The following is a 26,413-nucleotide window of genomic DNA, read 5'->3' as shown; positions in this document are numbered from 1 at the left end:
GGTGTCAGGTCAGAGCATAAAATATTTTTTTATCAATTTTACCTATTGCAGACCTTTTTAAATCTACTGCTTTTTTCCCCTATCTACTGCTAAAACGATTTTTATTCTACTGAATATTTCAGATTTCATCTGGCAACACTGCAGCTCAGTGCCGCGGCAGAGCTTGTAGAGGCAGGACGTGCGTCGGTCGGCTCCGCACATTTTCAACGGCGACGACGAGGTTTTTTATCATTGTGTGCGGCGGGCGCCGTGTAAAACGCTATACTGTGTGCGTGTAAACCGCAACGAGAGACTTTGATCCTAGCACTGTTTTTATAGTATTATAATTTATAATGGTACAGTTTAATAAACTACCAGACAGGATTAAAAATATTTGAAACGACCTGACATTCTATATGTATTTATTTGACTCAAGATAGTACTCAGGGTCTGATGATGGAGCCGGAAGGTGGTCACCGGTACCAATCAACCATGCAACTAAACCACTTCGTGTTTAGGCTCGTTTTATTCATCTCAACAAGATCTTTGACACAAGATAGTACTCAGGGTCTGATGATGGAGCCGGAAGGTGGTCACCGGTACCAATCAACCATGCAACTAAACCACTTCGTGTTTGGGCTCGTTTGATTCGGCTCAACAAGATCTTTGACTTAAGATAGTACTCAGGGTCTGATGATGGAGCCGGAAGGTGGTCACCAGTACCAATCAACAATGCAACTAAACCACTTCGTGTTTAGGCTCGTTTTATTCGTCTCAACAAGATCTTTGACTTAAGATAGTACTCAGGGTCTGATGATGGAGCCGGAAGGTGGTCACCGGTACCAATCAACCATGCAACTAAACCACTTCGTGTTTGGGCTCGTTTGATTCGGCTCAACAAGATCTTTGACTTAAGATAGTACTCAGGGTCTGATGATGGAGCCGGAAGGTGGTCACCAGTACCAATCAACAATGCAACTAAACCACTTCGTGTTTAGGCTCGTTTTATTCGTCTCAACAAGATCTTTGACTTAAGATAGTACTCAGGGTCTGATGATGGAGCCGGAAGGTGGTCACCAGTACCAATCAACAATGCAACTAAACCACTTCGTGTTTAGGCTCGTTTTATTCGTCTCAACAAGATCTTTGACTTAAGATAGTACTCAGGGTCTGATGATGGAGCCGGAAGGTGGTCACCGGTACCAATCAACCATGCAACTAAACCACTTCGTGTTTGGGCTCGTTTGATTCGGCTCAACAAGATCTTTGACTTAAGATAGTACTCAGGGTCTGATGATGGAGCCGGAAGATGGTCACCAGTACCAATCAACAATGCAACTAAACCACTTCGTGTTTAGGCTCGTTTTATTCGTCTCAACAAGATCTTTGACTTAAGATAGTACTCAGGGTCTGATAATGGAGCCGGAAGGTGGTCACCGGTACCAATCAACTATGCAACTAAACCACTTCGTGTTTGGGCTCGTTTGATTCGTCTCAACAAGATCTTTGGCACAAGATAATACTCAGGTTCTGATGATGGAGCCGGCAGGTGGTCACCGGTACCAATCAACCATGCCACTAAACCACTTCGTGTTTAGGCTCGTTTTATTCGTTTCTATAAGATCTTTGACACAAGATAGTACTCAGGGTCTGATGTTGGAGCCGGAAGGTGGTCACCGGTACCAATCAACCATGCAACTAAACCACTTCGTGTTTAGGCTCGTTTGATTCGTCTCAACAAGACCTTGGACACAAGATAGTACTCAGGATCTGATGATGGAGCTGGAAGGTGGCCACGGGTACCAGTCTACCATGTAACTGAACCACTTCGTGTTTGGGCTCGTTTGATTTGTCGCAACAAGATCTTTGACACAAGGTAGTACTGAGGGTCTGATGATGGATCCGGAAGGTGGTGACCGGTACCAATCAACCATGCAACTAAACCACTTCGTGTTTGGCTTCGTTCGATTCGTCGCAACATGATCTTTGACACAAGTTGGTACTCAGGGTCTGATGATGGAGCTGGACTGTGGCCACGGGGACCAGTCTACCATGTAACTGAACCACTTCGTGTTTGGGCTCGTTTGATTTGTCGCAACAAGATCTTTGACACAAGGTAGTACTGAGGGTCTGATGATGGATCCGGAAGGTGGTCACCGGTACCAATCAACCATGCAACTAAACCACTTCGTGTTTGGCTTCGTTCGATTCGTCGCAACAAGATCTTTGACACAAGTTAGTACTCAGGGTCTGATGATGGAGCTGGACTGTGGCCACGGGTACCAATCTACCATGTAACTGAACCACTTCGTGTTTGGGCTCGTTTGATTCGTCGCAATAAGATGTTTGACACAAGATACTACTCAGGGTCTGATGATGGAGCTGATGATGATAATCAGGTACCCGTCGCCACCTTCGCGCTCCATCATCAGACCCTGAGTACTACCTTGTGTCAAAGATCTTGTTGAGATGAATAAAACGTGCCTAAACACGAAGTGGTTTAGTTGCATGGTTGATTGGTACCGGTGACCACCTTCCGGCTCCAACATCAGACCCTGAGTACTATCTTGTGTCAAAGATCTTGTTGAAACGAATAAAACGAGCCTAAACACGAAGTGGTTTAGTTGCATGGTTAATTGGTACCGGTGACCACCTTCCAGCTCCATCATCAGACTCTGAGTATCACCTAGTGTCAAAGATCTTGTTGAGACGAATCAAACGATCCTAAACACGATGTGGTTTAGTTGCATGGTTGATTGGTAATGGTACCTTCCAGCTCCATCATCAGACCCTGAGTACTGTCTTGTGTCAAAGATATTGTTGAGACGAATCAAACGAGCCCAAACACGAAGTTGTTTAGTTACATGATAGACTGGTACCCGTGGCCACCTTCCAGCTCCATCATCAGACCCTGTGTATCTTCAGTGTCAAAGATCTTGTTGAGACGAATCAAACGAGCCTAATCATGTTACTACATGGTTGATTGGTATCCGTGACCACCTTAATCGTCATCAGATCCTCAGTACCAGTTCGTTTTTAAACCCTCGTTGATACAAACTTTACAACCTATAGGTACCAAATGCAATGACGAAACATGTAAATAAGCGAGTAGCTACCTATAATTTCTTTCGAGTAACCTTCATAAGTACGAGTATGGGGCTATTCATAAATTACGTCGTTTCAAATGGGAAGAGTGGGGGGGGGGGGGGGGTCTGGACATCGGATGATGGTAACATGACGTAGGAGGAAACAGATTCATCCGAAGCTTGATTTTTGGATGATTTGAGGGGTGGGGGGGGTCAAAAATCGTCAAAAATAGATGACGTAATTTATGAACAGCCCCTATGTAGATTTGCACTGCATTTAGTATTTTCGTACTTACCAAATAACAGTTTTAGAACTTTAAAAGTTAAGTACAGTTAGTGTTGTTATGGTTGATTTCAATATGCTTCGCGAAGGATCAAGAATGTTTAATCCATCATTGTAGTGCGAATGTGGTAGAAGGGATCGGCGTACTGAGCTCGCACGGCCTGCCGCAGCGCGTAAAATACCTAAACTCGCTCAACGCCGAAATGTAATAGCGCTCTTTTAGTTTAATAAATTAATACATTTTCTATCAAATTATACTTGGACAAGAAACGAACATAAGGGTGGTATTCCACCACCAATTTCTTTGTCCATTGTGTATTTGCATCTCCCATTGGACCAAGATATTGGACAGGTGGAATACCAACCTTACGTACAATAATTTAACTGATGACAACAAATTTATGCATGTCGCGTGAACTGAAAAATAGACTGGACAAAAAAATTCAAAATCGCTCTCCTTCTTGATGCGACTGGCAAATCATATTACTTTTAAGCAACCGGGTTTTTTAACCTAATTAGACCCCGCTGAATCCTAATTTGCCGGTTGCTCGATCGAAATCTTGACCGGAAGTGAGATATTTGACATTAAAGGTCCCTTTTTTTAGTTTTTCGTAAATATCTCTTAAACGTTGGCGCAAAGCAAAAAATGTTCTATTACATAAGTAATCTGCATAAAATTGCCTACAAGAAAGATTCAGTACAATTTTTCGCTAGGATCAATATTCAAAGAGATATTATAAATAAATAAATAAATAATTTCGCCTATATACGTCCCACTGCTGGGCACAGGCCTCCTCTCAAGCGAGAGGGTTTGGGCTATAGTCCCCACGCTGGCCCAATGCGGGTTGGGGACTTCACATATATCTTTGAATTTCTTCGCGGATGTATGCAGGTTTCCTCACGATGTGTTCCTTCACCGAAAAGCTAGTGGTAAATATAAAATGATATTTCACCACACCAATCCGAAGCAAATATTAAATGTAAAATATCAAACAAAATCAAACCAAATCAAATCCAAATGAAGGTTATTAAATATTTATCATCCAAAATCATCATTTAAAAGTCAATTCTACCAGCAAACATAAGAAAACAACTCAAAATTTGCATTTGATTACTTTGCCTCACATGTGAATAAAATGCAACTTTGCTATCAGTTTTTGAAGTGCAAAGTAAGCCTTTCCGAGCTGGTGTGGTGAAAATGATATTCCGTACATAAGTTTCGAAAAACCAATTGGTACGAGCCAGGATTTGAACCCGCGACCTCCAGATTGAAAGTCAGACGTCAGATTCACTCGGCCACCACCGCTTAAAGAGATATTAACGCGGGAAATTTAATTATAATCACTTCTAAGGTCCCTTTTTTTAGTTTATCGTAAATAACTCATAAACGGTGGCCAATATCAAAAAATGTTGCTCAACGTTAATAATCTACACAAAACTCTGAACAAAAAAGATTCAGTAGACTTTTCGCAGGGATCCATATTTAAAAAGATAATAAAGAGAGAAAGTTAATTGTAATAAATTCTAAGGTTCCTTGTTTTTATTTTCTTCGTTAATAATTTGAAAAGTATGACACTTTGAAAGTATGACTGACTATGCTAAAAATCTTATACATAAATAATAAACATAAAATTTCCTACAAGAAACATGCAGAACACTTTTCGCTAGGATCAATATTTAAAAAGACAAAGCAGCGGGTAAGTTAATAATAATATAATCAGTTTTAAAGTCCCTTTTTAGTTTCTTGTAAATAACTCGTAAACGGTGTCCCATAGCAAAATAGGTTTTTATAGAACATTTTTGCTATGCGCCACCCTTTAAGAGTTATTTACGAAAAACTAAAAAAGGGACCTTTAATGTCAAATATCTCACTTCCGGTCAAGATTTCGATCGAGCAACCGGCAAATTCGGATTCAGCGGGGTTTAATTAGGTTAAAAAACCCGGTTGCCAAAAAGTAATATGCTTTGCCAGACGAAATCGATTTTATGAAAAATATGACCAGTCTAAAACTTGGAACGGTGCTGTGCTGTACTAGACCGCTTAGGAAACTGCCAGCGCCATCTGTAGGAACCACTTGTACGTTTTAGGGTCGGTTGCACCAAACTGTTCGTATCGTTAAAGAGTTCGCAAAATTTTTATGTATGGAAAGTTTCATAGTAAGGCGCCGGGGCGCGCCGGCTGACGTTGATCAGTCTGTCAAATGTGGTTGGTGCAACTGGCCCTTAGACTATTAAAAGAGGCGCCATCTATGTACAAACTGAAAAAACTTGAAAACTTGTTGATATAAACGCCATCTAGGTAAAACTGTCAGTACCACAATACCAACGGAGGAACCAAGATAATTTTAATATTAGTGCCATCTATGAAATTATCAATGTACTAGTATCCTATATACTTAATGAAGGTTGAATACATTACTAGATGGCGCTAGGTGTCTTCAAGTCAATAGCTGTGTGCGTCACGCCGCTGCGCAATCAAGCAAGCACGGAAATAACAGCTGTTCCACAATATTCGGTCGGGCAACTCAGGCAGCAGCTGCTGTACTAGCGCGCAGCCGATTTCCTTGGAATTGCGATTGTTTGGGCAGAATAGCAGCGAACAATTTCTTAATCTCATTGTTGAATCGCACGCCGCGTAGTTTGGACCTATAGTGCATTTTTCAAACGTTTATTGCTGCAGCATAATTACTACGTTATGTTTTCAGTTTTGGCGTTTCGAAGTGTGTTCATAAATAATCCGTAGCTATGCTGGCGATATGTTTACCAAATTACATCGGTCGTTGTGACTCAAGTTGAAATGCCTTGTGAATACGTGGATCGTGAGGAGAGTTCCACAGTGTTATGTCGATAAAGTCTTTTTCTTTTAGTAGATAGTGATTTTAGTGTAAAATTCAATTAGCAAAAGACAATGTCTAGCACAGTTCCGACGAGTTCTGCCCTTAGGGCTTTGGCCTTAGAGTACAAGAGTCTGCAGGAGGAGCCCGTGGAAGGATTCAGAGTGAAACTTTGTGGAGAAGACAATTTGTTTGAGTGGGAAGTGGCGATATTCGGCCCCCCAGACACGTTATATCAAGGTGGCTACTTTAAGGTAAGTTACAGTAATTCTAAACTACAAACCTATTCAACTATTCACGTTGCTTACCTATTTCAAATTCAAACGTAAATCAAAATATTTGAAAGGACAGTCATTAGGTCATTACATTACTCATTAGCTACTGAATCAAAAATATCAAAACATACATAACCAAAAATGTTTCAGATTACAAACCTACCTACAAAAATAAAGTCATTATGATTATCATCAAAGAAAAGCTTATTAATCGTATTGATTAAGATTGATGTGAAGTGATTACACATTTCTCTTGTAAATATTATCGTTTTTTGGTGACTGCTAACAATTTAACTTTAAAATAAACACCACACACTACACACATGATGATTTAACAAAATAAAGTTATTAAAAGATACCTACACGTTACTGTGATAGTGATAACCTTTTTGTTATTTGTATAGTTTTTCCCGTATGTATACCCAACACTCATGATTTACTATTTAATATACATTCCATGCACATTAGGCATGTGTCGTTCATGAGTGAGTGATTTAAATGAATTTGACTAAACTCACTCACTCTTCAACTCAGCGCAGATTCAACTCTGCTCATTTCGCTCAGTAACTCAAATATATCTCAGTGTTCCATGCTCGCTCTTATTGCACATACTGTAAATACTGCACTAGTAGCCACAAAGAATTGTGTATAATTTTAATATATACCTATATATTGAAATTATACGCAGTTCTTGAATTCTTGAAATTATACACAATTATTTGTATGGATGGTGAACTGATGCAATGAACCTACTATTTCCTTATACACATTATCGGCGAATGGAATAGTAATATGCAAATTACAGGATTGAATTCTCTGGTATTTATAAAGTGAACATTACTCATCAAATATTGTTAAATATTTATTTTTATATTATTATCAACTATAAATTAATTAAGACCGAAGAGTTGAGAAACATGGAAACATACTAATTTCTAACAGACACTTGTTAATTAAATTAAATAAGTAATTAAAAATCCACTTGTTAAGGGGCCCACTGATTAACACTCCGCCGGACGGTATCAGCCTGTTAGTTAGAACAAAATTTTGACAGTTCCGAACAACTGACAGGCCGATACCGTCCGGCGGACTGTTAATCAGTGGGCCCCTTTAAGCCAAACTACAGTCTTCAACATCAATGTGGAATGTGGAATTGTTTGTTGTTGTTACCATCACCCATACTGTTAACTGTACATTGGTGGACTTTATGCATTTTGTAGTAAGGTACAGGTTAGGAGTGTTACTGTTTGTACCAATGATCAGCCTTATGCTCTGATTTTAATTTCTCTCGTAAAGAAATGCCAAGTTATTTTTATGGATTTTTCGACGCATTCCTTTTATTATTGTATTTTTTAAACTTATATATTTATATGGTTATCTTATCTTATATTTTTTATATTTTCTAGAGGCTACTAAATATTGAAAGGAGTTGGGTTGGAGGCCTTTGCCAATGACAATGGCACACTGAACTCGGAGACTTCATTTTAAATACCTACTTAGATTGAATTTACCTACATGTAAAAATATAATTAATTTGTTTAGACTTATAGCCTTAAGTCTTACTACTTATAAATAAATAGACTGGGGTTTAATTTATTAAATTTGAAGAAACAAATACATGACCTGACCTAGGTACCTATCAGCCTATCACATTCTGTATGTATCTCATTACCATAGCTGGGCATTAACTCGTTAATCCGTTAATCGTTAATTAACGAAGTTAAGTTTTCGAGTAACGGATTAACCTTTAAGTTAACTTTAAAAACCTGTAACGGACTTGTTAACTTCCGTTAACTTTTCTTAAGTTCGTTAATCGTTAATACCTAAGTACCTACTCACACCAAGGCCGCGCGCTGCCTCAAATATAACACTAGTATATTACCATCGAGTGCTGCTGTGGAACGCCTGTTTTCGGCGGGAAAAGATATTTTTTCTCCAAAACGGGCGTCGCTATCAGACGACAATTTTAATCATGTTCATGAAGGGGCACATGCACCTTATGGCAGATGCTAGCGAATGATATTTTTATTGGCTATCCTATTATTAATTAGTAATGATTACCACGTTAATTAGTAGATTAGTCTTTAATAAAAATCAAAATTCATGATTATTTCTCCTAGTTTTATTTATTATTGCGTATATTTACGATTTCGAGTTAACGATTAACTTTAACTTCCGTTAAAACTTTTGAAAAGTAACGTTTTAACGTTTAACGAAGTTAACTTTTTATTTAACGGATTAACGAAGTTAACTTTTTGATTAACGGTGCCCAGCTCTGCTCATTACCTATCTCAGCTGATTACCTGTGTTAAAAGAGATATGCTACTAACAGGTCGGTATTACCTAATGCTAGCCTGAGAGACATTCTCACCCAACCAAATACCCTAAGATCGTTTTCACATTGTCCGATCCGATATCGGAAGTCTGTACAAAGTAAAATGTAATATATATGTGTTTCTCTGTATTTATATATGCATTTAATAAATCAATATTACTAAAAACGGTAAATAACGCAATAAGGCGGACTTAATGCCATTGCCACTCTCTTGCAGCTGTTTTTGTCATAGGCGCCTTCCGACATCCGATATCGGAAAGGCGCTTCCGATAAATTTAGCCATGTCGGAGCCCCTGTGTGCGTACCTATGTGTATATAGGCATAATGTTTATAGTAGTGCGTGACCGCTAAAGACGGCGCGCCTGAATACGGGGATGTAGGATCCTACATCCGATATCGGATCGGACAATGTGAAAACGCTCTAATATATCTAGATAGACGGGCGGAATACCAAAAAGTGTAACAAAACTTGGATGTTGAAAGAATCACGTACGATACGGAGCCCTACTAAAATGGTACCTATGTAACTTCAATCGGCAAAATTCGCTTTGACCAAGTTTTGTCCTGTACTAAAATAGTATTTATTTAACTTATACAATTTCGGGAACAGAGTCAACAGAGTAGACAAAATAGAACCTAAATCTCTGTATGACCCAGATAACAAAGCGGAGGTTAAGCGTTCGCAAGGGCACGGCGCCGGCGGCAGGTCTGGCTTCAGTGCCGCTGAAAACATTTTATGATCGAAAAATTACTTATTTGTTGTTGGAGTAAAATAAATATTGGTACCTAATTCAAATTCCACTCGTGGACTGATAGGTTCAAAGGATTACCATACAATATAATAAACAACCTTAACTTTTCACAGATGTAACACAGGTTTTCAGTTTTTGACGACCGTTATAGATAGATTGATTCGTAACTTTGTATACTCTTGCACTTTCGTACGTGTAAACATTTTGTATGAAATTAAAATAGAAAAAAACTCTTCAAAAGCCTAGAAAAAACTGAGCTACCGAAGCATACAGGTACCTACTACTTATGCTTAGGTCTACCCAATAGGGTATTGGCTGTATTTAAAATAAATTATTTTACATCGTGCAAGAAACTTCCATAGCATTATGGCATATGGTATTTCACTGTGGGGCGGTGCTTCAGAGATAAATACCATTTTTGTTCTGCAGAAGAGGGCTATTCGAGCAATATACAAAATGAACCATAGAGACTCACTTAGAGATAAATTTAAGGAAATTGACATAATGACAGTGCACTGTCAATACATTTATGAGAATATTCTGTATGTACATAAAAATATTGTAAATTTTAGGAAAAATTGTGAAATTCATAATTCATAATATTCATACTAGAAATAAACATAAGCTCGCAGTGCCCTTCACTTGGCTCCATAAAATTAAAAAATCATTCATGGGTAATTGTGTAAGATTTTATAATAAACTTCCAAACCATATTACTGAATTATCTATTAATAAATTTAAGAATTATGTAAAGCGTAAACTTATTTCTAAAGCTTATTATACCACACAAGACTACATGAATGATATTACAACGTGGGATTAATTGTTATTCGAAATGATTATTTATTTATTAGGTATATTTGATTATTGATGAGGAAATGGATATTCCGATGTAATACTATCTACTTCTTTTGTTACTTATGCTTTTTTTTTTTTGACATTTAGATTTTATTCTAGACTAGTATTTTTTTATACAATCTTTTTAATGTTTGACGATCATTTTGTGAAATTCTTAGTGTTAAATTTGATATGTATAATAATCCAATTTTATTATGGAATAATATTAACATCAATAAATTGCTCTGATAATTAGATTAAGATTAATTACGATTCATAAGAGCTTGTTGCTAGGCCTACATGAATAAGTATATTTTTGTTTGTTTGTTTGTTTGTTTGTTTAAGCCCATAAATGCTTATCTTCACGTAACCAAAGATCATTAAATATTCCTCGATAAAAACTCTCAAAAAAAAGAAATAAAGCAACAAAGATTAATAGAGAAACGTAGACAGCAGTTATATTTAAATACAATTTCTATTTTAGAATCCGTATAAAACTATAAAGAGTAGGTAATTTGATTGTGACGTCAAAATATATGCTAGTGTTTCATATACATTCCATAGTGACAGTTCGAAAAAAGAAACTGATTTGACTAGGTAGAGTCTGAGGGGCTACCGCGAAAACCGAAATTCGCAAATTGCGGGGATCTTACTCTTTTACTCCAATGAAGGCGTAATTAGAGTGACAGAGAAAAATGCCCGCAATTGACGATTTTCGGTATTGGCGGTAGCCCTACTGGCCAGCGAGTCGTGGTACAAAAAAAAACGCGGGAATTTCAATAAAAACCGCACCTGGCAATAAAATTACTATGAAATTAAATGACAGCTTATTTGATAGGAAAAAAAGTCGCCATATAAAGAATTTTAAAAAATACCTTGTGACACGACTCGCCCAGACTCTAGGCAAATAACCCAATTGTAGCGAATATTTCCATCGACACAATCATTGTTCTACACGCTTTACAGTCTAATGATAACTTGATAACATGGTTCTCTTTTGTTTCAGGCACATATGAAATTCCCTACAGACTATCCATATTCACCACCTTCAATTAGGTTTTTAACGAAAGTATGGCATCCAAACGTATATGAGGTGAGTCTAACTATATTTTATATTTAAAACTTTTGCGCTTTGAACACATATTAACTCACATTTATAGACGGGTCTATCGCGAATATGAGTCTAACTATATGTTATAGTTTTGCACAAATGCATTTATTGGCACCTAGTTGTCGGTTTCATGCACGTTTCATGTAAATTGGGTGTTTGGGTAGAAATTATTACAGAAACTTAGTAACTGATAATTGTGAAATACCTAAGATCACTGTGGGGAAGACGCTTTAAGACGAAAGTGGAGGACCTGCGCGAAATCGCCTTTTCATACAAACGTAGTCCTCATTTTCCTCTCTGGATATTAACACATTTACTGATGCCCTGCCCCCGACGCACATGTGCGTCCACCGTCATACAAGTTTGTTCCTAGGCCACGCCCCCTGGCAGTGAATGCGTTAACAGCATTGCAAATATTTTGATACAATCTGTTGTATATCAAACACAGCCATGCCCCTACGTTTGATTTTTTTCGATTTTTTAATTATTATAAAAGTTAGGAGCATTTGATAATTTGTATGAAATCTGTTTTTCGCTCCTAATTTTCACAATATTAAAAATAGATTTTAAGTAAGTGTTTTAAATAAGTTAAATACCTGAACCGGAAAATAGTTGGCCAACCTAGCTTGACTGAGATTTTTACCTGGTTCTAATGATGACCTCAGAAACAAAATATTTGATTTAAATATAACTGCCTACTACAATGGGCTTTGAGAATCCATTATTTGCTGGATACCGTAATGAACAATGGCAATTGTTGGCTCAAGTTTCATTCAGGTATTCTATCCTTTCTTGCTCAATCACTTAATTTTTTTTAAGGTAGGCAAGTTTGCAACTTACTTAACTATTAAAAGTGGTAATTAAAAGTTTGCTCGCTGCTTGCTTAAGTCTAAAAGATAGCACTAGCAGCACTCCACTCACGCTAGCTGCGTTTATTTTAATTCGGTTTGTATTAAAAATTAAGGTCTCTACTTCCGTAGCAGTACTTGCAAATTTTCGAAGGCCGAAAAGGTTGGCGTTTGTGCACTTGCCTACCTATCGCCAACATCGAAATATTTACACACAGATACATCTTCACATACATTCATCATTCTTGCACATTCAAGCGATAGAAAGGTAGGTAATTATTTTCAATTTTTCGATGGTGGCGGAAAGCCCTGCATACGCCGCAGTGGGAATTCACTAGTGATGTACCGACTATTGATTTGGCCTTTTATTTTACGATCCTGAGTAGACCGTCAGTACAGCTTGTAGGAGGTATTTCCAAGGCTCTATTTCCCGTACGTAGTCGCCAGTTAAGAACTTATCCCCTGTGGTCAGCGTCTTTACGAGCAACGTGCCCTGTTTATAAGTCTCTAAATTTTGCAATAACATTAACAGTTCCCCATGGCTCCACCATTAAAAAAAAACTGAATAATAATAAAATAATTTAACTATAGAACTTGGTCATGAAATTACACGAGAATCAGTTGAGATCGACCTGTAGAGGACAACACCAGCCCACCAACATGTTACGATAACTATCAAACGGTCAATTATATGAACAAAAGTTTTCGTCTGCACCCTGAATAGGTATTTTGGTAAAATAGACATAAAACATATGGCAAATATTGACTGTTAATTTCTTTTTTCTCTGTTTTCTCTAACTATAGTTCGTTTTGTTAGCATTAGAAATAAGGTAAACAATCTTGATGTGTCTTTTAATTGAAAAACACATTTTAAAAATAAGTTATGGCAAATATGTAACAATTATGAATCTAATACGATCATTTATATTCTTCTGCTTTCATAAGTAATAGTTACTGATTTTTAAGAAGCGTTTTTCAATTAAAAGACATGTCAAGATCGCTTACCTTCTTTCAAGTTCTTTCTAATGCTAAAAAAACGAACTGTAGTAAAGTGCCGACTAATCGGCCATTTTTGCCGACTAATCGCCGACTACAAATGTGGCCGGATAGTCGGCTTTCCCGACTAGTCGGTACATCCCTAGAATTCACCTTGTATTTGACCTGTCGACCTTGTCAATCTTTCCTCTCTGCCTGTAAATCTTATGGCGTTTGTTTCCTCGAGATCAAAGTCTTAAAGCACACAGAACGAAGACAGGCAGACTTAACTGACAACACTAATTTTGCGAACTGAAAGTGCTCTACTCTGATTTAAACTTTCACGATTATTAAACATTTTGAAATTGAACAACGGCACATAATCGCGTATTTAAGTTTTAAGATTTACCTCCGACGTTTCGAGGACGGCGTTGTCCCCGTGGTCTCGGAGAAGACTGGCTCAAGTTGACATCAACATCTTCTAGCCGCGCGAGTTTTTCGAACTACCCGCACTTGGTCTTGTTTATCAGTTTGAACGTTTTGCGCACTAGGAATGTTACTCTGTCGACACACAACACTAACGATATTCGATTTATCGACTGTCGATATTCGTTTCCGCTTACATTTACTAATGACTGGATTCCATGTGGATGAGATCTTAAAACCCTCGTCCCGATTGAAATTGCAATGTTTTTTTATTTCAATGGCTTCCCGCACTTTTCTACTGTAGAAATGGCGATCCGTGGAAAGGATTTTAGGGTTATGCAGCTCAATCCAGTGGTTTGGTCCTGACTCCAGCAAATGCTCAGCCACGGCAAACTCGTTCACACACGGTTAACTCGTTCTGCTATGGTGAGCTTTGTTTCTCCGATATATCAGTCAGTGGTATTGAGCCAGTCTTCTCCGAGACCACGGGGACAACGCTGTCCTCGAAACGTCGGAGGTAAATCTTAAAACTTAAATACTCGATTAAGTCCCGTTGTTCAATTTAAAAATGTGAAAGTGCTCTGAACGACTTTTATGGGGACACAGCAGATTTTCTCTTGGTTTCCCGATCTTTTCCCTTATTTCTATCAAATATAAAAAGAGCATTGAAATTGACTACTATTGTCATATTCAAAAGCGAATTTTCTGTATCTTGGCACTTAGGTGTTTCTTCTAAAGCCTAGCAGTATGACCTTCCAATATGATCAGCTCACAAAGTACTTATAGCATCTTTTTACCCTGTATGCACATTCGTACGTATACCTACATACCTACGTGTGTTGTTCAGCCTGACCTAGTAATCTTCAGTAGTTACGTAGGTACATATGTAAAGTATGTTTATTTGTAAACGATCGATTACCAATCGCCATGATTCACGCATTGTTTATAATTATAATGGACAAGTTACAATACTCATTAGACATACGTGCCTATTCTGAATGGAGTCAAAGAAACTTATTTAAACTACTGACACGGTTTCCTGAGATTGAGAACTACGATTGACGACTGGGATTGAGTACGAGAAGCTGTTTTAAAACTTTGAATTAAATTAAGTAATAGACACGTTCACATTTTGCCTATAGATGAGCAATCGCGGATAAGTCTAGAAAAATATTAAATATAAACGCAAGCGATCGAGATCCGTAGCAGGCGTGGCTCACTCCGCGATTTCGTCGCTTTGCTACAGGTAGCTAAAAGTACATCCGTTCCACACCAATTTCGGGGAAAGCCATAAGCCGCGCGTGGCGCTGTCGCCACCTAGCGACCATATCTGTGCTGATCGTAACAGACGCGTTTTGTTAGAGAGTGAGTCTTCTGTACCTAGGACTATTATTTATTCTGTGTCCGTAGGAAAAAAACCAAATAGGTAAATAAATGTGCATGGCCACGTGTGTGTAGGGTTCCGAGTTCCGTTGGATTTGGTGGAATAATTAATGGAAAAAAAAAGTAGTAAATTATATCATATCAAATAACTATCATGATACCAGACGTTGGAAAGGATAACCATAGAAAGGGTTTTTAGATTGGACAGTTATCCAGTACTTTACGAACCCTATCTTATATTATGTTAGATTAACTTATATATCGTACATTTTTAAAATAAGAAGATAATATTTTGTATAAAACCTAAAATAAACAGTTACATTAATTTAACCGTGTTACTGCCGAGTTAAATTTGGCTCATCCAATGTGCCCATTTCCGTCTACAGAACACGAATACATAATTTAACAATTTTGGTTCAAGGCCGTACTAACTTAACCAGACCAAACTAAATGTGTTGATTCTGGCAATTTGTAATTAAAATGCAATCATGTCTGTATTGTAATCTGATGCCCTAAAATGGAATTTAAAGCAATCGTAGAATAATTGTTTTGATGCCACAAAAATGTTAATTTACTAACCTTGCAATTGCATTTACATTTTGTATATAATTATTTAGTGGGTATATATAAGTCATTTCTTTTGTCTTTGTAAAGTTCATATGTGCAGGTTCAATACAAGGGCATAAATGAGTAAATGACACCAAGATAAATCCTGTTCTATTATTATGAATGATTACATTGACATTGCATGTATATAAGATTTCTCTAACAAGCAAATTAGAAATATTTCCGTTATCTGAGTGAGGCCAGGCCAGATTCGGCACCAGGCTCTACTTTTCGTAACCGTCAGTGCTCGGCGGTACCGTTAGTTTCTAGAGCTCGAGAGGTCATCATTCATGCGACTGATTCACCGCGTGACGCACTCCCGCCTAAACACCACTCAATACAAAACATAGAGAAAATACTGAGAGATAGACGGGAGTTCTTAATTCTAATCGTATTTAAAAATCCGTTGTCAAAGGAATCTTTGTCCGTCGGGCGACCCGCGGTTTAAATATCACTAAAAAGAAAAAAAATAGCTTGAAATATGTTTTCAGAATATCCTTCTCCTACAATCAAAGTGACGCCGAATGTCTTAAAAGTCTTAAAACCATGTTAGATAGGTAGGAATTTGTTTGCAAAATGGTAGAGCCACCCCACACTAGCGTCTCCCGAGCGTCGGCGGCTAAGTCAACTCTATGGCTGCTGCTCGACGGGGTGGCCCTTAAGCTTCTAAATCCAGTGTTATCAATTCTGTCTCCATTGGTATAGATTTATCTAAAGTTACCCCTTTTAAATCAATGATGACAAAATTCAACTAAGCATTTATAAGGTAATTCAAAATAATTATACTGTCTAACTAGGTATTTAAATTTCTCCACTCCAGTAATTTGTTGCTATTCTATTCCTGTAAGAATTCCAAGAGCCATAATTTTCGTTTACATCTGTTATTTCGTTTCGTTTCCTTCAATTGAAAAGTTAACGAAGTTGTTGTGGAATTATTACCGAAATCAACAAAATTTAATCGATCTCTTTTGTACTATCATTACTACGCCAATATTTATTCGTTTCATATTGCAAAATGAAAGGAAACTCCAAGAGAATGAAAGAAAAATAAATATTTGCGTTAGAACAGTCACTGTTAGAACGTGATTTCATTTTCTTCGGCAAACATTGGTTCCATCTTATTGACCTAAATTACGCAGTTTTAAATGAACATATAGTACTGATAGCTTGTTAATATAATAAAGCCTGAAGGAAGAGAGTATTTTGTTTCCCACCAATCTGCGTAATATAAAAAGTATATAAATTATATCAAAACTTCCACCGGCAGCGCGCCATCCATTTTTATAAGCGTCTTGCGATACCTGCTTATCCTACTTATTCATAAATAAATCATCGGCGAGCCAGGTCCACAGAGTTCCATATTGAAACAGGATGTAGTGCCTACGCCGCACAGGTAGAACGAACATCCCTCGGTTATTGCAATAGTTCATTGAGTCGAACGGTCAGCTTAACCAGCATAAAAGCGTATTGCTTTAACCTAAAATATTCCAAATAGCCAGAAAGACCGACATAGATTTACGTGAAACAATGACTTTACGATGATAAGTCATACAGTATACAGTCATACTTACTGTGAAAAAATCTCCTATCTTATTATGCTAATATGCAAAGTTGAAAACTTGAAACCCTATAATTCAGGGACGACATTCGATAGATTGCGGGTCACTCCAGGATGAGATTGGCTCAGGACCGGGATAAGTGGCGTATTTACTCGAAGAGGCCTATGCTCAGCAGAGGGCTTTAAACGGCTGATATGATGATGATCAATACCTACTTCTGCAGGCGTATTATGGATGGTTTTATCCACGTGATAAAATAACTGTAACTTTTTAACACCGCAGGATAGAAAGTGACGGACCTCGTTTTATTACGCTGTCACGTAGACAAGAACAACCATCATGTCCGTACTGATAAAATAATGTAAATTTAATTGATTAAAATATGTAAATTTACCATAACTAAATAAAGGTTTGGATTTATATTTTTTGGTAAGATTTAACTGTAACGGATCTCTAAGTCAAACTGGATGGCCATGTGTCTGACTTACCTGCGACCAAGCAATGGAAAAACGTTTGTAAGGTTCATAGCCATATGTGACTGTTCCAGTGACGCCACCATTTGTAATGAAGGTTGAACGACCGCACTACAGCACTAGCGACGCCTGACGTCTTTGTATCATTCAAGTCATTCAACATAATTCGAATAAACTAAGAAGACACGTGACGTTTCAGTGAGCTAAAATCATAATAACGGCGTCGATAAGATAGCCTTGCGTTTGAAATGTGGAAACAATATCGCGTCAATGGGCAACGTCTAATAAAAAAACCGGACATGTGCGAGTCGGACTCGCCCACCGATGGTTCCGTATTTTTTAATATTTGTTGTTATAGCGGCAACAGAAATACATCATTCGATATTGGAGGGCAGATTCACGATTTCCTGAGCGTGAACTCTCTTATAATCTTATATTGAAGTCATATGATGAATGATAAACAGTCATTTAGTTCACAGTTTTAAAACTATTGAAGACTACCGACCTTATAATATCGCGGTTGTTTTTCTATAAGTAAGCTCAAAACCTAGCTGCTAACGGTGTATGACAAATCTAACAACAGTTAGCTGCAGTTATAACCAGCTAGTAGGTATTATACAGACTTGCAAGACATGCTCGTCGATTAGGTACCTACTTGCTTTAGGATATTCTAGATAGTCTAGGCAACGAAGGAAAAGAACTCCACCTATAAAGCTTGATCGTGCTAAACTCGCAAGACGCAACATATCCTTAATACATACTAACAAAGGTGTGTTGCAATTATATTTGTCCACTACCTATACAATACAATACAAATACTCTTTATTGCACACCTCAATAAAAAAAACCGAAATACAAGCATATATGTATTTGATGATCTGTACATGGAGGTATGGAGGAGAGTATTTGTTCAGAGCCAAGTATTTCAAGCATTACTCTTACGTCTACATAAAGTGAACTGCACAAGACTGCAATCTGCAATACTAAACATGCCCCGCTTTAGATTTATTAGACGCTGATGCCTTACGTCACTGCGCCAGTCTAGCTATCGCCTATCTGGCCCAATGTCAGCGCGTCTGTTTTCATTTCCTTATTGAAATCGCGAAATTGTCCGTTCTTGGCGTTCCTTCGGCCTTGGGGTAATTAACCTTATTCTCCCGCTTTGAACTTGTGCTACATTCACACAGCTCTTTAAATATATCGCATTGTGTTTCCATTTGCAAGGTGAGCTCTCGGAACGGACCAATCTAAAGCGACCTCAAGATCCGTGTCCGATATGCGCAATCTTAGAGCACACTTGTAATAGATGTATAGCAATTTCGGCTGTGCAAGTGGTTGAAATGTCTCCCCTGTTCAAAGGCCCGCACTTATGACCACCTAGCGTGCCAACATTTCAATCTCTCTTGACCACGTGATTTTTTTTGTCTCGGCTCTAGATAGTCTAGATTGAAACGTTGGCGTCTATTATTGTCGAGCTTGATTGCAACAAGCGTCAATTGCTTTTAAAGATAAATTAGTGATCGGCACTTGATTTCCAAACGCTAACAAAAAGTCGATGTTCTGTATCTGTACTACCTGTGAGCCCAAAGACATTCATTGCTATTACTTGACACTTCTTCCTGGTGTCTCTAAAGCGACCAGCTGTGTTGTTGGTTGAAGAATGCATTGAGAAATATAAAGTCGCAACTTATTCACTTATACCCATTTTGTAGGCCCAAATTGTGTGGGGCCTGGGGCTTCTCTATGGCTTAAGACGGCCCTAGCTGTAGGTATATATATATCATTGGAAGAGCCCTTGAAATTGGAGCTGTTCAGATAATTTTGTGGAAGTTTACAAAAATAGGTATTTTGGCATATCAAATACGACAACAAAAACCAGCAAAATGTATATAAATATGTAAACGACACACCCATTATTGGAAACGATAATGCGTCGAGCGTCCTAATGAATGCTTTACACTTCCGCGGAAGGTGCGTCACAGGGCCTTAAACCCGCGGCCATGCCGCCGAGCCTTGCACTCGTCGGTCATAATACCCAAACAATAATTTATTGTAAGAAGGCCTTAGGGTAGTTGGCGCTTATGTCGCGATACGGCGCAATTGTATTGGAGCTTGATTGAGAATGGCGTAAACGGCTACGTCTATAGAACTTTGTAAACAACTTCTCATTGTTTGTGACGATCTCCGTCAAAAAATAACCACTTTGCTATACGTAAGGACGATTCTTGCATTGTATCTACTTAGGTATTGATGATAGAGGATTCCCTATTATACCTACTAATGTAATGTAATGTGAAAGTAATTCTTGTCTGTCCGTCTGTCTGTTACCTCTTCACTTCACACTTGATTCGCTAAATAATTTAGTTGAAGATTGGTATTGATCTGAGGATAGTATCAGCCACGGGGGGAAAGACATATGTATGTGTCAGTCTTTCCGTGACCACAGCTGGTGCAACTCAGCTGAAACGTCGGAATTAAAGGTAAAAACAATGAAATTATATCGCAGTAGACCCGTTTGTGTAATTAAATATGAAGACATATGTAAGATAGTTTTTATAATGGAAAATTATAAGTCGTGGGCACTATTGTTGTGCCAATACTTTAAATCAAATACTCTGCCACCAGAATGCTGACGAAATAGATAACCAATATCTACAGATACGTCCACGATACGTCATTAAATACCTACAAACGTCAATTTACTCTAGATAAATCTGAATCCAGCTGTAGTTGCTTTCAATAGCACTCCTTGCGAAAAGTTGGCGACGCAATAAGGCGTTTCCACGTCATTTTCCTGAACTATTTCCTCTTTACATTGTAGATAGATTCATGAAATGGGAATGTTTATGTTCTGCGCACGCTAAGGTCCAATTGAAACAAACCGACTGTAACTTTACTGCATGTTGTTTTAAAACTGACAATTTTTAGTTGTGGTTTTTGCGATCGACCGGAAGTTATCCTCTTGGATTAGTATGTTTCAATTTAGAGGAAAGACGAAGACGGACCCCAGCATTTTAAATTATTTGGTGGCAAAAGTGTATATCACTGTACCGGTTTATTATAGAACTAGTACAAGTAATCCCCAACCATTATCTTTTCCAATCTTTGTTAGATGATTTAAAAGGCGCGTCTCTAGCGCCAAAGTTCGTGACTCCACAATCAAAAAGCATAAATACAAACCGACAAAACGAAGAAACCGAAACGCACTTGGCTTCTCGAAGTTTTTATGCGTGGCTTCACGGCTCCCCGAGGTACAACAATATGCTTTTCCCGCCTTATTACAATGGAGTAAGGTTCATATTCGAAATCCATACCTGAACCGTCTTTTATCAAGTAAACCACGGTCGGATGCATGCTAATGCGTTCCTAAGCTCGTAAAAACGGCTGCGGTTGGAATTTGTCGAAGATAATTTTAAGCAAGATCAAATTTTCCGGTCTCAGGTACGGTACATTGATACTATATATTATATATTCGACCTGTCCAAATCCCATGTTTTTCTGCAATAATCTTGCACTACGACGAATCGCGCAAAAATAACTAACACTACTTATTTGTTAAGCGTATCTATGTTATTTTTCGATCATGATCAGGGGCGTATTTTGAAATTTGGCGCCCCGGGCCAATACGTTTTGCCACCCCAGAAGTCAAGGAAGAAAAACAAAATGCAATCCGGCATGCCGCCCCTGGGGGTTGGCATATGCCGCCCCTGGAGGTTGGCGCCCCGGGCCATGGCCCGGATGGCCCTAGGGTAAATACGCCCCTGATCATGATTGTTTAATTTCGCCGTATTTGTCGCAATGTTGTTATTGTATTGTATCTCATTTACGCAGCACAACAGCCAACTATTACTAGTCTAAGATATTATACTTGACTGTATTTCTCAGAACATTTCCACTTTTCCCGATATTTCTGGCGTCGTCACAGACATTTCTGAAGTTACCGATTTAGAGGTCACAGCACGCGCATTTTCTTTGTGAGGAAGCGCTCAGTGAACCGGTGGCATATTTTTAGCCGAGGGCGACGCACCGGTTCGCCGTAGGCACGTTCTGACTATCATCATGACTGTATTCACGACTACGAGAATTGCGAAACGAAAAACTTCTAGCATTTTCTGCTAAGCTTTGAAGCAACCTTGCTGGCCCAAGGTCGCCTTTAAGGCAGAACAGCGTGTACGTTCTGTTGAATATAGTCATGATCTGTGCCAAATTTTATTTGGCCAATGCCTCGTTAAGGCTAATAAATTTAACGCAGTTTCCTTGTTTCCCTGTTTATATGCTATTTTTCGTCGTAAATGTCATAAATTTAGGATTCTCTGAAATATTATTTGTACCAATCTTCATCTACTCAACTTATGCACATCGTGGTGTGTTATATTGTGTTATTTGTGTTGCGTTGCTGCGTCACCTTCGTTTGAAGTTATTATTGGGGTAAGAAGTGCAAGTACTGGTATTTTGACTTGATAAAAAACCACGAAATTTATTGTACGACATTATAATGCTTTAAGAGGTCTGCTATCTCCTCACCCTAACGAACGTTATAAAAAACGAGATGCAACATATTTTTTGGGAAATAAATAGCCGGGTTCACACAGAGCAAGCATACGCGCGACTCGCGCGAGGCAATTTCCTCGCTCACTCCGTGTGGACCGGGCTAATTACGAGCAATATAATTTCTAGACTGAGAAAAACACATTGTCTCGTCCCGATTTGCCTAATGTTTGCAAATAATAATGGCATTGACAATAGACCGCACGCAGAAGCTAAATAGCCCATACCCTAATTATTTATTCGCAGGAACGCTGCCAAGGCGAACTCGAGAATCAGTCGTCGAGACCGTTAGGCTACTTTCACTCTTCTATTGAACGAGTATTACGTATGTTCTACTGGCTAAAATTGTTCGGGTATTGATATACTTACCTCTTCAAATTTGTATACGCTGGCTATTCACAGAAGTTCGTACTTACTGACTGATGATCGTTTTGACATTTCTAATTTGACTAGTTCATCCGATCCACTATTCATATGGCCCATTCGTCCCATTCTGCCTTCAATGTTATCACATCGTTATGATGGTATTTTAACATTGCATTGTCACCTAAGTGATGTGCTATTCAGCCTAATCAGACATTGGGAACTGGCTTTTTAGTTGTACAAACTTGAACTGTCAAGTAACTTTAAGGCAGACGTTCTTCTTTCCTATTCCTACATATTAATCTACTACTTATAGTTTTAAAATTGGCCTAGTAACAAGTCATGTAGTGCATGGTGTGAAACGTATATAAGCATTTACTTACGTTTATTTGAAAATGGACTACTTTATATAAATAGATGGCGATGATCGAGGTCACAAGTCACAACGTATTCTTTATTCCGACAATAGTAGAGTCAATGTCAATACAATATTCGTCCACAATAAGCTGGAAAGCCTCTATACAGAAATTCTTGTGACTGCCAGGACCGTATATGATTGATCACGGTAGCCATAAAGACGGCCATAAATTTATAGGGAAGTAATCCGTTAATGGTAAAAGCTTGAGAGTCACATCGGAATGTGTCATCGCATGCAGATGCTTTCAACAATACCTACACATAACCTAGTTTGTAGGGTTCCGTACCCAAAGGGTAAAAACGGGACCCTATTAGGTACTAAGACTTCGCTGTCCGTCTGTCTGTCACCAGGCTGTATCTCATGAACCATGATAACTAGGCAGTTAAAATTTTCATGATGTATTTCTGTTGCCGCTATAACAACAAATATTAAAAACAGAATATAATTTATATTTAAGTGGGGCTCCCATATAACAAACGTGATTTTTTTTGCCGTTTTTTGCGTAATGGTACGGAACCCTTCGTCCGCGAGTCCGACTCGCACTTGGCCGATTTTTTTTTAGCTATGACACCAAATATATTTTATATCTTCACATCTTCGTATTAATTAATCTTCGTACGTTTCGTACACGACCGCCGTACGCTTGTTGCCATCAACATAAAAAATACACAACAGATAGTTTCTTCTATCTTACATTTTCTTGCACTGCACGTTTTTCGCTCCTTGCCCGACAGAAAGATATTAGCCATTTGTTACCCTAAAAATGGAGCACCCATGGGACGATAAGATAGGGTTACCAGCCAAATTCTCTATTTACCAGGACCATGGTATAAACTTTGGAATCCTGAGCGAAAATTCGGGTCACGTAAAAAATTTATTGTTTTCCAATTTGGATTTCCCAAGTTTCACATGACTAAATTCGAAAAAACTGAAACATTCCGTACAACATGACATGAGACATTTGGGCACTCTAGTCTAGGGTATAACCTAAATTTCACGCTAGAAAAGCTTATTGTAAGTAGCTCAGTAACGACAAGAACAAATAAGGAATGATAAGTCTAATGGGCAATTTTCGGTTATTTTTTTTAATAGCAATCAAATCACTGACATGAGTTAACCACTCTGATTAGTCATGGGGAATTTGCGATGAGTCATTGTTAATACCTATCGGTTAAACCTAACTTTCCTGTTTTCTTGGGAGGTATTGGAAATTTTGTGGGAGAAAACGTCTGTGCCAAGCCTTTAAAACTACCATAAACTAGTGAAATCTGCTATCATAACTATTCATAACGATATCAAACAAAAATGTCCCACACATTTTGTTTTGTATTCCTGTCCATAGTTAAAAATAAAATGGAGGTCACCTTCGCGAACCTATCAATAGATTCAATTGTATAAACAGAAATAGACAAGTCAAGAGCATATTTATACAATTTGAATAGAATTTACAAAAACATACTCAATTTTGCACTTGAGTATTTAGGTACCAAGTACAGAAAAGTAAACAAATGACATATAAGTATTTGCTTAACGCTATCGCGATCCGCGTATCAAGACTATCAAGGCATCTGGGTCATGCGAATATTCGGAGTAGGCCGCGTGCACTAGAGTGGAGCCACAGTCTTTGTGCCTTTTGTTTTAGACTAACCAAACGTCTGGGCGGTAGAAGCCGGTGAATAACAATGGCTAGAAGGTAACGCTACGGCTTAGAGCATTTAATAACCGGAGTCGCCTTTAAGAGCTTACCCGTCTGCCGAAAACCTCGCACAATTGTGCAAACTTTTGTATGGACTGACATGGCTATTTGTACGTTACGTACAAATCATGTAGAAATAGCAATACATTTGATGTCCCCCCCGCCAAAATCGGCAGACTATATTGTACAGAAAATGACAGCGAAGGCGTCTCCAATTACTAAATGCTCTAAGCGCTACGGCGAATAGGTAGGTCCTTCGAGCAACACCGGCTTCCGACACATCGGAAGGGAGGGGCCCAAGCGATACCTCACCGTACAAATCTTTCTGCCATTTTTCGCGGGGGGAAAGGTGCACACAGTCGCACTTCTCACACACTTACATACAAAATCCAATCTGTAATGACGACACAAATACATAGAAAATGACACACATCAAAGACAAATCTTGCAAACCTCGATCTCTTTTTGTGTACGGACGAGTGACAAGTGTCACAACACGCACACTAACACATTTTCGTTGAAGTATGTTATTGTATTCTGAGAGATGAGAAGTCGGATTTGTCGCTCGACCGATCCGCAATTTGTACTGAGCGAGCAAAATCGATAAATCCAACAATTACATGAGACTAAAATATAATAATAGTGTTTGAATGTAATTAAAACGTATGATATGTAAAAAAAATATTACATGTGAAATGTAACACTTTCTTTTTGTAAATTTGATGTCCCCGACCTTTTTTTATAACAAAAAACCGAGCAAACAGGCATTTTTGTGCAGCAGTGTTCACGCGCGCGTCTGGACTCGGTCTAGTGAAAAATCCAAGTGCAACTAGTTTTATTACCCGCGCTAGATTAGATTGACGCGCTAATCTTGTACCTCGGCAGAGGGGAAATAGTGCGAATGCCGCCTCCCTTCCGTGTTGCTCGAAGGGTAGGTCTATTAAAGAACGTTCGCACAATGGTATCTGGTAATCAGTGCAAGAGTTTTACGGATCTTATTCACGCCAATAAACAGCAAAAGCAAATATGCTAGTTCTTAAAACTCCTAGTATTCAAATCGTATGTAAGAAATAAGTCGTCCCAAAGGACACGGGAGTAGAAGGAGGACAGAGGACACATAGTCAGCTTCCTTTAGCTAAACTATATCCATAACAGTTAATCCAGTTATGGCATAACTGTATTGAGGGACCGAACGCTCCCGGCCGGACACAAACAAGACCAGCGACAATATCTGTTTCCCACTACGTACGTTATACGCCTAAAAAAAGACGTTGATTATTATCATACATACCAAGTACGAAATGAGTCAAATGACCTCATGTCAATGCGCAAAACTTTACCATTGATAAGTTTTGTGTGTTGCTGTTAGTAGATAGTTTGGGTACAGTTATATTAATGTCCCTCAAATTAACTCAATCTAAAATGATGACTTTCATATTAGCATCTTGGGGTTAGTATCTATCAAAAAGATTCACACAATGGTCACACGCAGCATCTAGACTTGATACAACTTTTTAGCTCGGACTATTTATGATGAGATGCCATTTATGACGACTAACATTCTAAGCATTCTTACACTCATGAGTCTCATGACACTAAGCCGCATTTAGACTAATTGCTGGATAT

General features: G+C 38.3%; 1 protein-coding gene across 1 annotated transcript in view; it reads left to right on the top strand.

Moving 5' to 3' along the window:
- The first annotated feature begins 5,870 nt into the window (after nucleotides 1–5,870).
- LOC134798319 (ubiquitin-conjugating enzyme E2 R2) overlaps nucleotides 5,871–26,413 on the top strand; it is a 35,745-nt gene continuing 15,202 nt past the window's right edge. Inside the window, exons 1-2 of the mRNA XM_063770725.1 lie at nucleotides 5,871–6,436; nucleotides 11,388–11,474. Coding sequence (XP_063626795.1) covers nucleotides 6,257–6,436; nucleotides 11,388–11,474 — 267 coding nt within the window. The 5' untranslated portion in view covers nucleotides 5,871–6,256. The remainder of the gene's footprint in view (nucleotides 6,437–11,387; nucleotides 11,475–26,413) is intronic.

This window comes from Cydia splendana, chromosome 16 (genome assembly GCF_910591565.1).
Source record: "Cydia splendana chromosome 16, ilCydSple1.2, whole genome shotgun sequence".
NCBI classification, from domain to species: Eukaryota; Metazoa; Arthropoda; class Insecta; order Lepidoptera; family Tortricidae; genus Cydia; species Cydia splendana.
Note: the sequence above shows the minus strand (reverse complement) of the source record. Positions and strands in the feature narration are given on the sequence as shown.